Source organism: Thermobia domestica, chromosome 9 (genome assembly GCF_964235325.1).
Source record: "Thermobia domestica chromosome 9, izTheDome1.hap1.1, whole genome shotgun sequence".
NCBI classification, from domain to species: Eukaryota; Metazoa; Arthropoda; class Insecta; order Zygentoma; family Lepismatidae; genus Thermobia; species Thermobia domestica.
Window position 1 is genome coordinate 196,122,234 of NC_137462.1, and position 12,949 is coordinate 196,135,182.

At 34.6% G+C, this 12,949-nt stretch overlaps 2 protein-coding genes across 6 annotated transcripts in view; one reads left to right on the top strand and one right to left on the bottom strand.

Annotated features, from left to right (window-relative positions):
- Positions 1-12,949, bottom strand: part of LOC145660520 (serologically defined colon cancer antigen 8 homolog) — a 540,216-nt gene that overhangs the window by 355,306 nt on the left and 171,961 nt on the right. The gene's annotated exons all lie outside the window — the stretch shown is intronic.
- Positions 1-12,949, top strand: part of LOC145660518 (uncharacterized) — a 443,921-nt gene that overhangs the window by 174,574 nt on the left and 256,398 nt on the right. For all 5 annotated transcript variants that reach the window (XM_081725684.1, XM_081725686.1, XM_081725687.1 and 2 more), the window contains 2 exons: positions 7,311-7,400; positions 12,013-12,091. In XM_081725684.1, the coding sequence (XP_081581810.1) occupies positions 7,311-7,400; positions 12,013-12,091 (169 nt within the window). The remainder of the gene's footprint in view (positions 1-7,310; positions 7,401-12,012; positions 12,092-12,949) is intronic.

The following is a 12,949-nucleotide window of genomic DNA, read 5'->3' on the forward strand; positions in this document are numbered from 1 at the left end:
GTCCCGGGTTCGATTCCAAGCGGAGGTCATGTGATTTGGTTTCCATGTTAACCTGTAGGGTAGGTCCACGTCTCATATAGCTTCGCAGCTAAAAAGGAACGCTAAACTCAAAATCACAAATCTTTCTAATTATTTTCTTCTCTTCTAAGTCAAATATCAAAAACACATATATTCATGTTTAATTATTTTGAATGAGAAGTCTAAATACCAAATTTCACGTTTGTAACCTTAAAGAATTCCGAAATATGAAGATATTATTATATTAATTGCTACTATAATCTCTCCCTCTTCAGGTTAAGAAGTTTAGCCTAGGCGTTGAGCAGTCTGTCAGGACGTCTTTCCTATATACAGATAAATTTAATATTGATTTACAAGTAATAAAATTAATAAGAGAAGTTAATTTTCATACAACAAATAGGATTACTAGATTTTTCAGAGAGAAAAAAGAAAGATCTTACGATTTTACGGAAGGGGGGGGGGTGAAAGTGGAAGATACATAATATTGAGAATTTATATATAACAAACATATGGTTTTACTTAGTAACGCAGAATAATATTGATTGCAAACTGGGACGTCATCAAAAACAATTGCAATACATAAAAAACACAAAAAAGTATATTACAATTCCTGGAGGGAGATAATGCGGCTCGAATTCCACTTTAAGAAGTAGGACCTCGTTTCATATAACCTCGGTGTTGAAAGAGAGACCACAGTTCAGATCTAACGAACCAAGTATATTACGCAAGTCTTTGATCCCTTTTTAACTGTATTTTAATGAAGGTTCCATTTCTTAACAGTCCCACATCTCTTTTTATACGTTAAAAATAGTTGTAGGACATATTGAAATTTACAAGCATTTGGAGTTCTGCTTTTATTATTCAGGAGCTTCTGTTTCTGACACAAATACATCACGATCGATCGAAACTGCGATATGATCGAGACTGTGTTAGACAGAGGCTAAGATGCTAAAACTAAATACCTATTGTATTTTCTCTCTGAATACTAAGTTACATCGTAGGGGTTGCGTTGTTAACAGTGTGTAAGAAATCAGTTCCTCTAGTAATACAAAAAGAATCACATTAACTAAATCGTATAAACACGTTTTTAAAATGTCCAGAACTATGATTTGTTTTATTTATTAAAAAAGGAATGAAATTGTTTTACTGGGAAAATAAAAGCGTGTAGCGTAAAATGTGCCAGAAAAAAATATAAAACTTACGGGAAAGTGTAAGATGTGCCAACCCTAATAGCAAGGATCAATTAAAAATATAAAGAACAAATAAGTAAAATCAAACTATTCAAATTTCCCATTCATATCAAATAAATAAAGAACTTCCCATATAAATCAATAGATGTACTCTATAACCTGAACATCGGTCTAGATAATCAGAAATAACGTGCATTGGGAACTGATCGCTCAATTGAAGATGAGGCGTCTTGTTGGCTACAATGTTCTGTGGTTTGCAGCACGAGAGAAGTTAGTGCGTTACTTATAAAAATTCAGGAAGCTGTCTGGGAGCGTAAGGCAGAGTCTTATTTAGATCTCGTTATATCCGTATATCATTAAAGAAGAAGTTCTAACTTGCTGGTCAATGTCCAGGCAAAGTTAGAAACTTTAAAATTTTTTTTACAGTGCATTGGACTTGTGACAAGGTACCATTAAGGAAAGATTCTTGGAAATTTGACGGAGAACGGGAAAGTATCTTCCCGCCTGTTTTCTTCCTTCTAGGGGAATTATTGAAAACTGTAAAACACGTACCTAATTATTTTAAATGGGAAATCGATATATCAAATTTTATGTTTCTATCTTTCCAAGATTCGAAGATATGGATTTCTTTTTTAAATATAAAATGAGTCCTGAGTAAGTGACTAATTGATCAACGCCCAGGCTAAACTGCTTAAGCTAGTACTTGAATAAAAAAGAGGGAAGAAAAGGGGGCGGTTGCAGTTGTTATAATAAAATAGTCATATCTCGAAATCCTTTAAGATTAGAGACATGTTAGGGAAATGAGAAGTACAAGGTCGTACGATGAGCATATTCGTTGGTATGGGGGTGAAATCCCCAGATAGACGAAGTAAGAAGTAATCAACATACTTGAGAGAAAGAACAAGGTGTATTATTTGCAGGGAATTTTTACACCCTCTCAATACCCCCCTTACACCATCCCTATGATAGACGATATCCCCCCTGGCAAAACAGTTCGATATCTCCCAGAGGGAGGTGTACAATTTTTTGTTATACTATCATTGGTACCATAAGTGTAAAAAATAGCACCATAAATTATGTCCTGGTGATAATTTTCTAGCAGCTGGCACGAAACTCAACAATCTAAATATTAGCTTCAATAGCATGACTCTAGATATTAGCTTCGATTTTATATTTTCATTTCTCTACTCACGAAATCGTGTGAAGTATTGTGCTCAAAGAACTGCTTGAGAATCATATAAATAATCCATATTAGAATTGAAATCTAATACCAGAACAATGCCAAAGTCGGCTCACTATAATCAGTAAAATAAAGGTGATTAGGTAACTCCAAAAGAGCAGTAGGAAACTGAAAATATATCCGTGATAAGCTGGCGCCCTGGTGGTGGTGGCGCACACAGATTGTTCCGTCAAGAGCAGCATTGTAAACTACTCCTGTTTCATTCACTCGATAACAGAGCTTGAAACAAGACACATTGATTGAGAGCGCCAGTCTGTCAGATGAATTGGCGGAATAATTTGTAAAAAGCATACCACCTTTGTTAGTCCCTGTGTCTTTATATTCATCTAGAGAAGTTTCAGAAAAGGCAAGAATACATGACAAAAGTAAAGATCATATATGTGCGGTACAGGCCTCATTGCAAAGTGACAGTGTTGCTACTCAAAGTTCATCAACAGTTTAACATTCAGCGTGAAGGTATATCCGTGGTAAAGATTTGTTCAAAATCACATATTTCCTATTTTCCGAAGAAATACCACATCCAAATGGAGTACAGAATGGCATCGCAAGACCATTCAGGAACAATAAAGCAGCATATAAGGAACTCACCAGAGAATCCACATCACTTATCGCATTACTCTATTACTTCTATTCTAGAATCTTTTGGTGTTGCCATAACTGAATTTAGAAAAGCTAAGTTCTCTAGAATTAGTAAATTCTCTCATGGCAGACGAGTGCACAGTTATAAATGAAGAGAAATTTCTGAGTATTTGTATACGTTACATAGAGGCTTGCAAAATGAAGGAGACTTCCGTTTGTGCTGTTCCAGTTCAGTCTACTAAGACAAAATGCATCAAAGAGACATTTTTTTTAAGAAATACATAAAGTAGTGCTTAGTACTGCAAAACTGACTGCTGTGGCTTTTGATGGTGCTTCACATTTCAGCGGTGAAAAATTTGGAGTTCAAGCACGTCTCAAAGAAGATTCGCCTAGGTTGATTTTCGTTCATTGCAGAAGCCATTTTACAACTGGCTTTGATAAGGGCGTGTGGAACTTCAAAAAATATCAAAAGGGTTGGTTGTAAATGTAGTGAATAAACTATACACAGCATTTCATGGGAGTCACAAGCAGCTGAAAGTTCTGCAGGAAGTGGAATCTTTAATAGACGCTGCTTCTTACAAATTGGTGCAACGTGCTTCCACTAGGTGACTTTCATATAAAGGTAGTGTTTCTATGATAAACATTATGCTGCAATATGTATTGTGTTTGAAGCATATCTATGTTGATGCAGGATACATATCATCAAATGCTGGTAGACTACTGCTGCAACTAAGAAAGACATTGACAACTTTCACATTAGTAGATCTACTCTTAAATACATTTTTGCAAAAGTCTGCAAATGTCAAGTTGAAATGATGTGGTTACAACGCTGAAGTTGCTAGAAAGTGTCATTGCAAATTTGGAAGATATCATTTTTTAAGAGATTTCAGAGCATGCTGTAAGTGTTGTAGGAAAGGCAAAATCTGAGGGTGTGAGAATGGAAGAAAATTAGAACTCAAGGTTCTTCTCTCCAATTACAAATCAAAAATTATCAGCAACATAAAGGAAAGATTTGGTGGTCCTCTCAAACAGCTGTCTCACTTCTATGATGTGCTCAAAAACACTCCCGACTCAGGTCACTTAACTGAAGTGGCTAGCATTTGTAGTATTATAGATATACCACACTGACTTGACACCTAGTCTTCCGTTTCAAGCGCTGCCATCGGCTGAAAATATGCCACTCCCACAGCTACCAGGTTCTCTCGCTTAACAACAGCTGAACTCATTGGTTCAGCGCGTGGGTGTGTCAAGAATGTGAGTTTAGTTCGCATTTTTGCCACGGATCAAGACATTTTGGTAGCATTATAATAAACCTGAACTCGAACTAGAGTATAAAATTTATAAAAGAGTTCGTGCGGATCCTAACATTAGTATCCACCAAAAACTCTTGATCTTTCCTGTGGAGAATTAGTATGTTCCCAACTCTGTCCGAAGTAAGCAAGTGTTTTTCTATTCCTTTGGGCACAGCAGAAGTAAAGCGTTCATTTTCTTCAATGAACAAATTGTTATGTTCAGAACGATGTCAACTTAGCTATAAATATGTAAACGATTTGAAAATATATACGGAAGGCCCCTATATTCCTTATATTCGCTCCGGTTCTGAAGACAAAGAACAAAGACTAAGTGAAATGATAGATAATGCTTGCAACATCTGGTTAAAGCAAGCTTACAGAAATGTGTAGATAACTACTATGCATAAAGATACGCGAAGAATGAATGAACGTGGTGCAACTTTGGTTTTGGTAGTACAAAAGATATGTTTGAGGGCAAGTATATGTCTGTGTGTGCGTGAGAGTGAGAATAACAAAATGTGTTCATACAATAGCAAATAAAAGTGAAAGGGAAGTATTTTTCTTTTCTCCTATTCATAACTAAAGCAAATAATGCAACCCTTTGCCGAGGTTATGCTAAATTTGTAATGTGTATGTATTATTAAGCAAAGATATGCTTAAGAACTGCTTTTTTTTTTACATAAAACATATCGTTAGAATCTGCACCCCGTCTCTAATTCATTACACCCCTCCTGAAGAAAATTTCTGGCAAATACCCTAATTGTTTGTCCGAGAGGTGAAAATTATAAGAAATGTCGTGCCATTCTCGGGGAGTCGTAGTTATCTAGGCATTACACCACAGTACTGATTTTATTTCTTGGTTCTTTAATGGGCTGGTTTGCAATTTCTTTGTTATATGTAAACCTGTATGGTTTTAGAAGGCTCTATTCGTTCATTATCGTTATGTCACGTAGTATAAAAAATTTCTATACTAGTTTTGCCGCGAAACAAAGATTTGGAGCTGTATCGTCCAGAAAAAAATGTTGTGAAAGTGCTTTCTCGTCTAATATATTGTCTTGGAACTTGCCTCCTCTTGTTTCGTTAGTAACACTGTTAGTACCTCTCTTTCAACCCCTGGAGAATTCAATACAGAAATTTTAACCGTTAATAATACGTTAGTGATTCAACAATTCGGTCCCTTTTTTTTTCAACACTGTTTAGAGAATTTTACATATGTTTAGAGACATTAAAGACAGATATTTAGATCTTTGTAGTTTTAATGCGGCTTCATAAAAGAATATGCGAGGTTCCGATAGTGTGGCTGTTAACTTGACGTTTTACAAAGAAATACTTATGTTTTACATTGAAACGAAGTGATCATAGTACAGAATGTTAATTTAATATTGTTTATAGGCTGAAAAAGCGATGTTGTTATATTTCACTTGTTTCCATGGTGATCGTCTTTTTTGTTTCTAATTAATACATCTGGTGTCATGTAGGGCGTTCAACCACTTTCAGTACATTCTTTTCTCATTACTGAACAGCAGTACCAATAGCAACAAACTATTTGGTGGTGGTGGTGTGGTGGCGGAGACTGATTACTGACCATTAACTGGCATTAGTGTGTACTTAATTACATTCTAAGTGCATTTCCTCTACCCATTTTACTCATGTAGACTACTACTGTTTAAATACGTAAACATGTTCTCTAAGTCATAATAACACACACACACACATTCACGCTATATATATATATATATATATATATATATATATAGGGTGTTTCAAAACAACATCAACAACGATTGGGAGGTGGGTGATTCCTGACACCAAGATAAGATAAAAAGTATAGACCAACTTGGGTGCACAAATGCTTCCTTTCGGAGTTATATGCTCCCGAAAACATGAAAAAATGAAATTTAAAGGTCAATAGTTGCAAAACTATGGGACCTACCGTAGTCGGGTCAAGACCCCACTTAGGAACTAATGTGGCCTATTCAAATATCAAAGTTTGAGAATCCTGTGGTACTTCAGCAACAATTTTTATGGGAGTATTTAGTGAGTACTTCAAATTAAATGACCGTAGCTAAACTCCCTCTAAAAATTGTTGCGTGAGTATCTTAAGATTCTGTAACATGCATTTTTGGATAGGGCACACACTAGTTCCTACCCGTGATTTTAAAAAGAGTAAATAATCGTGTTCCAGATACAACTGTGAATCCATTTACTTGAAACAATTAGGAGTGTATATAAGAAGAAAACTTGGACCGTGGTCTGTGTCAAAGGTACTATTCCAGTAGGCGTCCGGTGGGACTAAAGAGCAGCTTGGAAAAATCTGTCAAAACGACTAGCTTTGTGATTGGAATCTGAGACTCATCATTGCAAAGCAAGAACGATAATCATGCACACAAACTCGCTTATTAATTTACTGTTATGTTTACACATTGAAGTTCAGTGGCTAGCGCGTGTCTGTAGTGCATAAGGTCCCGGTGAGACAACATCGACCCCTCGACAGTAGTTCAGACCTCACTTTAAACTATAGATCTCGTCCTACGTACATAGCCTCGCTACTGACGAAGAACGCAAATATATGCCTCGTTACTGTCACTGAGCAATCGTATTTATATGCATAGACGTCATAAATGACGTTGTGTGGTTTATTTCTGCAGTTTTTTTTTTAATTATTGTATCGTTTCTTTTTTAACGTACTGAATGGTCAAAATATTTTTGTAATCATGAAAATAAATGATGTAGGCATAATTCGCCATGATTCCATTAAAATTTATTTTAATTGAACATTTTCACAATTTAAAATATGATGTCGCTCTAGCAGGCTGCATAGATTTTTCTCGTTTGTACTTCGTAAGCGTTCTCTACTATTTTTCAGTCTTCTAGACTTTTAGTTCATTGTTAAGTATTGAGAGAAATCAACGATGCGTCAGAATATAGTTCAATCTCAATTCGTATATTATCGAAACAATTTGTTTATAATATTACATTTTTTTTTTTCAGTCCCGAACTGTGGACAAGAGACATGCAGTCATCACTTTCGATTTCTACGAAAAGAAATATAAAGTGAAAGATCTGAATAGTCTTAATGGGGTAAGTTGGTGTTTTATTATTATTATTATTCAGTTATAAGGCATACAATTATTTTTTTAATTACTAGGATAATCAAAATTAATATTTTGAACTACCATAAGTATAAAGAGGATTGAAAAGCTAAATAATGAATCATGTGCAGTGTTTATTATAAAATCTATGGCTTTGATCAAATTCGTAATTCCACTAACTGGAATGATCTTTTTATAATAAGTCATTGACAATAAAACTTGAGTTTGATCAAATTAGTAACTACTAACTGGAAATGACTTTAATGAAATTCGTAACTCTACTAACTGTAATTACCTTTTCATAATGTTATTTTGCTTCCTCGTCTTTAAAGTAGGAAACATAACACGGTAGAAACATAAAACACGGTAGTAACAATATTGTGTTTTGTCTGGCAAGATAGATTTTAAAATAACTTCTAACGTCGTATTGAAGTTACATATGCACGTAGTACATGTTCTTCAGTGTAGTTTCGTTGGACATAGATATACAGAAAAATATTATCACGACTGTATTGTTAGCGTCGATTCCCGATGGGAGCTCTTGTGGTTCAGATCCTACGTTAAGCTATAATTCCACGTTTCATATTGGCATGGTGCTGAAATGGACGCAAAACTCCAATCCAACCAACAAAAGTATACAGAAAGTTTATACAGATACAGGGACGTACGCAGGTCCTGGGGGTCCGGAACCCCCAAATCCAGACTCTTTTTGTAAATTTAGTCTAATTTTAGGGGCAATTTTACAATTTTTAATATCATTTAGCCCGAAATTGTGTTTGGAACCCCCGAAAAGCTTTGGACCCCTCCCGAAAGAAATTCCTGCGTACATCCCCATATATATATATATATATATATATATATATATATATATATATATATATATATATATATATATATATAAGGGGAAGAGATTGTTTGTTTCAGCCACAAATAAACATCTGATTTTACTGATGTACTTTAATTTCCGAATGTTTTATTGATTTCTCTTCGAAATAAATGCAGTTTTCTTGTTGTACAAATATTTCGTTCTAACTTTTTTTTTTAAATGATTGTTGAATCGCATTTCAAAATATGAAAAAAAATCTTCAACGTGTTTTTTTTTTTTTAACATTCATATGTCCGAATGAAGTTCTTTTGTTCAACGGCGTGCAAATCCCATACGACTGAAAGCAAAACACCATCCACACTGTGCAAGTAGCATGCTCTATGAACCATGACGAAGATCAATACTTGCCATACATGTTTTTTGCTTGGTTGAAGTATATGTGTATGTTAGGTTTGTTGGCACTAGCTTCTGTAGGTCAAAAACATCAATCAAACAATGGTGATAGGTTGGTTTATTGTACTCCTATTGCAGCGTTTGTCAAACTGTGGTTCACGGATCACAAGTGGTCCTCGAAGTCCATCCTCATTGTCCTCTTAGTCCAAAAAGACAATAAATAAATAAATAAATAAATAAATAAAATTCAAACAAATTGCATATCACACATTATAGTTGAAGTTCAGAATCTCTTACAAGTATAAATTATATAAATAATAAATTATGCCATTCAATAAGCTAATGATTATAGAAAATTTAATAGATTATGTAGATGTGTTATTATCAGGGTTAGAGTTTTAAGGGAGAGAGTTCATAGCAAAGGATGGGAAAATAAGGTGAAAAAAGCGAAGAAATTACAAAGAAATGGCATTTTTCAACTGTTTTTTAATAAAAATTTTATCTCATTGAAAACAAGCTGTGTATAAGCTACGTATATCTCTGTAATATGTACTGTAAAATTAAAGATATCTAAATTGTTAAAAGTAAACGTGTTTTTAATTTGGAGATAAAACGTCTTCGTAGACGCTAATGCAAACCATAAAGACAATTGGAGTACATTTCGTATTCACTCTCAATAGCAGATTTGTAGATTTTACAAATTCGACAACATTCGAATCCTTCTGAAGACTAACCTTGAGCTTTTTTATGACTAAACAACTGTAACAGTTACCTCACGAAAGTAGTAATTCACTGAACTTCTCCTAAACATTATTTGTAACAGTTATGTTTCCAAATAATAAATCTTCTCTTGAGAAATTTGTTCTCCTTGAAAGTTGCGCAGGCATCGTTTGGATTCAGAATAGGTACAAACTGTGAGATCGTGTCAAAATTCTTGCACCAAAAAAAAACAGCAGACTGATTCCACAACGAGGGAGAAATTTTGAATAAAATTTTGAAAAGTTACAGTAAAAAGAATAGAAAAGGGGAGAAAAGGAGACTGAGGTTAGATTAAGGGAATAAGGGATGAACAGCTTAGAAAAGGGAGAAATGTGCTGGAACATTGTCTCTGTTCCCAACTAGTAGCAAAATTTAGCACATTCGGTACTTTCAGAGAGCTCGTTTTTGCTCCGAAAGGAGAATGTAAGCATCTAAAAATCCTAACCCTAGCTATTATAAAATATTTTTGAAATCGTTTACTATTACATAAAACTAATATTATTTTCTTCTATTAATCTATATATTAAAATGTTACAGTACAAACAAAGGCGCCTGAGCTCCAACGTATAACTTCGGATTTCAAACCTTTGATTTACTTTTATTTGTAATTTCAAATTTAATAAAGACAAATGTTTTAAAGTATGTGTACTTTAAATAAATAATTTAAATAGATCCGTTTTTGGTAACGTTTATCTTTTTTAAATTATTGTTCAAAGCTTTTGTATTTTAATAAGCCTTTTCCAAAATCAATGCTAATGAATTGTGCTGCCATCTTTGGAGTTCTATTAAACTGTACGTTTGTGGATATTTATATGTTTGTGGCCAATCATTTCGACAATTTGATCTCGGAAACTACAGGCTCTAGAAAGATGACGTTTTCACTGATCGATTGCAAATTTTATGTAGATTGTCCAGTTCTAATTGAATATTTGAAAAAACATGGCCATTATTTCTTTATTACATTTTACGGGTACACTGGAAGTGTTGAAATTAGGGGAAAAAGTATCATATCCTACGCATTATACATTCCAACACCACATAATTGTATAGGGGGTTACATACCTCTCAGGCGTTGGCTTCATGTCCAAATGATAATGAAAAACGAAGGATAACCATTTCTCCACTCTAAGTTGAATCTTTATTGTTTGGAGTGTTTTGCCCATATATCACTGACACTATAATTAATTGAGTGTATAATGTATTTGCTTATTACATACTGCACGCAAGAAGAAAGAAAACACTGATCATACATAAATTAAAAACTCCAACCGGAAGTAGGCTCAAGTCTTGCAAACGGTGTGAGATATTGAAAAAAGTAATTTTAAAAATCCCCTTTATGGTATCTCTTGCCAATTTTTATCAAGACGTCTTTCACCTGTGTTTGTGAAGGGACATGTACAGATGTGAGGAATAACAAGGAGATTCATGCTCATATGTAAATGATGCGCTAAGTAGAGAGTGCAGGTCCAGCTAGTATTAATATAAAAAGTACGAGAATTTTAATTAAAATTACTTTAGAAATATTATTTACTGGTATATACTCGAAACTGTATACTAAGCGCGCTCGGAAAGTAACCTCCGATTCGCCACCGTGCGTGAAGTAATGGAAACAGTGCTGCCATCTTTGCACAGACGTGCGCGGTAGATCAGTCTGCATCCAGCCGTGGTAGAGTGAAGGTTGTCTGATCACTAGTTCCATTTTTGTAGCGTCTCAAAATGTGTGCTGCAGTAAAAAACCCCGTCAAATGCGAGGTGTGAGCTGTTATACGATTTCTTACGGCAATACAATATTCTGCAGCAGCGGGAACTTTGGGCCGTGTATGGACCAAGTGTGGTGAATAGGTTAATTCATTTAAAAGAGGCCGAACAAATATTCATGATGAAGAGAGGAGTTGCAGGCTGTCAGTAGTCACTGATGATCTCATTCAGAAAGTTGATGGAAAAGTTCGTGAAAGTCGTGATTATAATCTCTTCATGCATATGAAGAAGTGGCTTGGATCTCAGCGCTTTGGTGAGGATGAGGAGCTGAAAGATGAGGGGCTCAAGGCACAGGCGGGAGATTTTTATGCTGTTGGAATTTCTAAGCTAGTGCAGAGATGTGATAAGTGCTTAAATGTTTATGGAACTATGTTGAAAAATAGAGCAAAGTAGTTTTTAGATGTATGTAATAAATTCTTCTTTCTTATTTACTCTGGTGTTTCTTATTTTAACCAATCGGAGGTTACTTTCCGAACGGCCCTCACAGATAAAATTTTTTATAACAGTACAGATCTATAGAGATAAATTTACTCTCGAAGGGGACTTGAAAAGTGTGGTTCGTGTGGTCTGTAAAACATTCTAACTAATAAAAATGATTCCCACCTGAAACAAGTCTGAGAGGCTGCTGTACGGGATTTCAAGATGAAATATTAATCTTGTAGTTTCCAGGCAAACATTATGTTAAAAATTAGTGTTGTCGAGTGTATACTTCCGTGCTTATTTATTTATTTATTTATTTATTTATTTATTTTATTATTATTGTTATTATTATTATCATCATCTTTGGTCAGTCTAGTAATTAGGATGCTTGTTATTTTTAAGGTGTATCCTTGCCCTGTTCTGTAATATCTACTTTTATTTTCAGACATACGTTAACGAAACGAGAATTCCTGAACAAACATACATAAAATTAGAAAACATGGACAACTTAAGGTTTGGCTATGATATCCTTTCTAAATAAAAACGAAGTAGTAAATAAGTTTTTATATATATAATATGGTCGTCATTGTGTGTTAAGGTACTTGATAATGACAATTTAATTATACAGAATGGTTGTTATGACGTAATGACATTTTTAAGACGTGGTGTATCTATTAATAGTTTGATTAGATTAAACTCCATTTAATTGTCTCGCCTAAGGACGAGATGTATTCCCTCAACAAAAAGAAAGAAGGACAAGAAAAAAGAAAGAAAGGAAGAAAAAGAAAAGTTGAATAAGGAAGCCAAAACTTATCATCTATGGATAACACCATACAAGCACTTGCCTAGTAAAATGAGATATCGATGGGGATGTGAAGATTTTAATGTTATAAAATCGAATATTAAACTTCCCGAAAGAACTAATATTTTTTTCTGTCACGAATATGTATAATTAATTAGCTTAATCAAGAGCACACCATTTATTTTATATGTACTGTACATAACAAGGCAGTATATAGAAGTATTTCTTCGTAATGTTGATTATTGAAAAACCTGAGTCTTTCTCTGATAATAGTATCTACTCTTTCAGTAATTTGAAATGAAATCTTGAAGTTTTACGTTCTATGGTTATGCCGGCTAGGCTAAAGGAATGACGAGAAATGAATGAAATGGTTGAATGAAGAAAATGGGAGGAAACGGGAGAACCCCGAGGAAACCCACGTACACGATGTTTGTCCTCCACGAAGTTCACTTGGCGCGAGCTGAGATCGACCCAGGGACCCCATGCGCCAGAGGTGAACGCTCTACCACTGAGTCACCGCGGCCCTTCAGTAATTTGAATTGATAAGGCTTTTATGAGATCACGTAGTTTTTATCAAGGG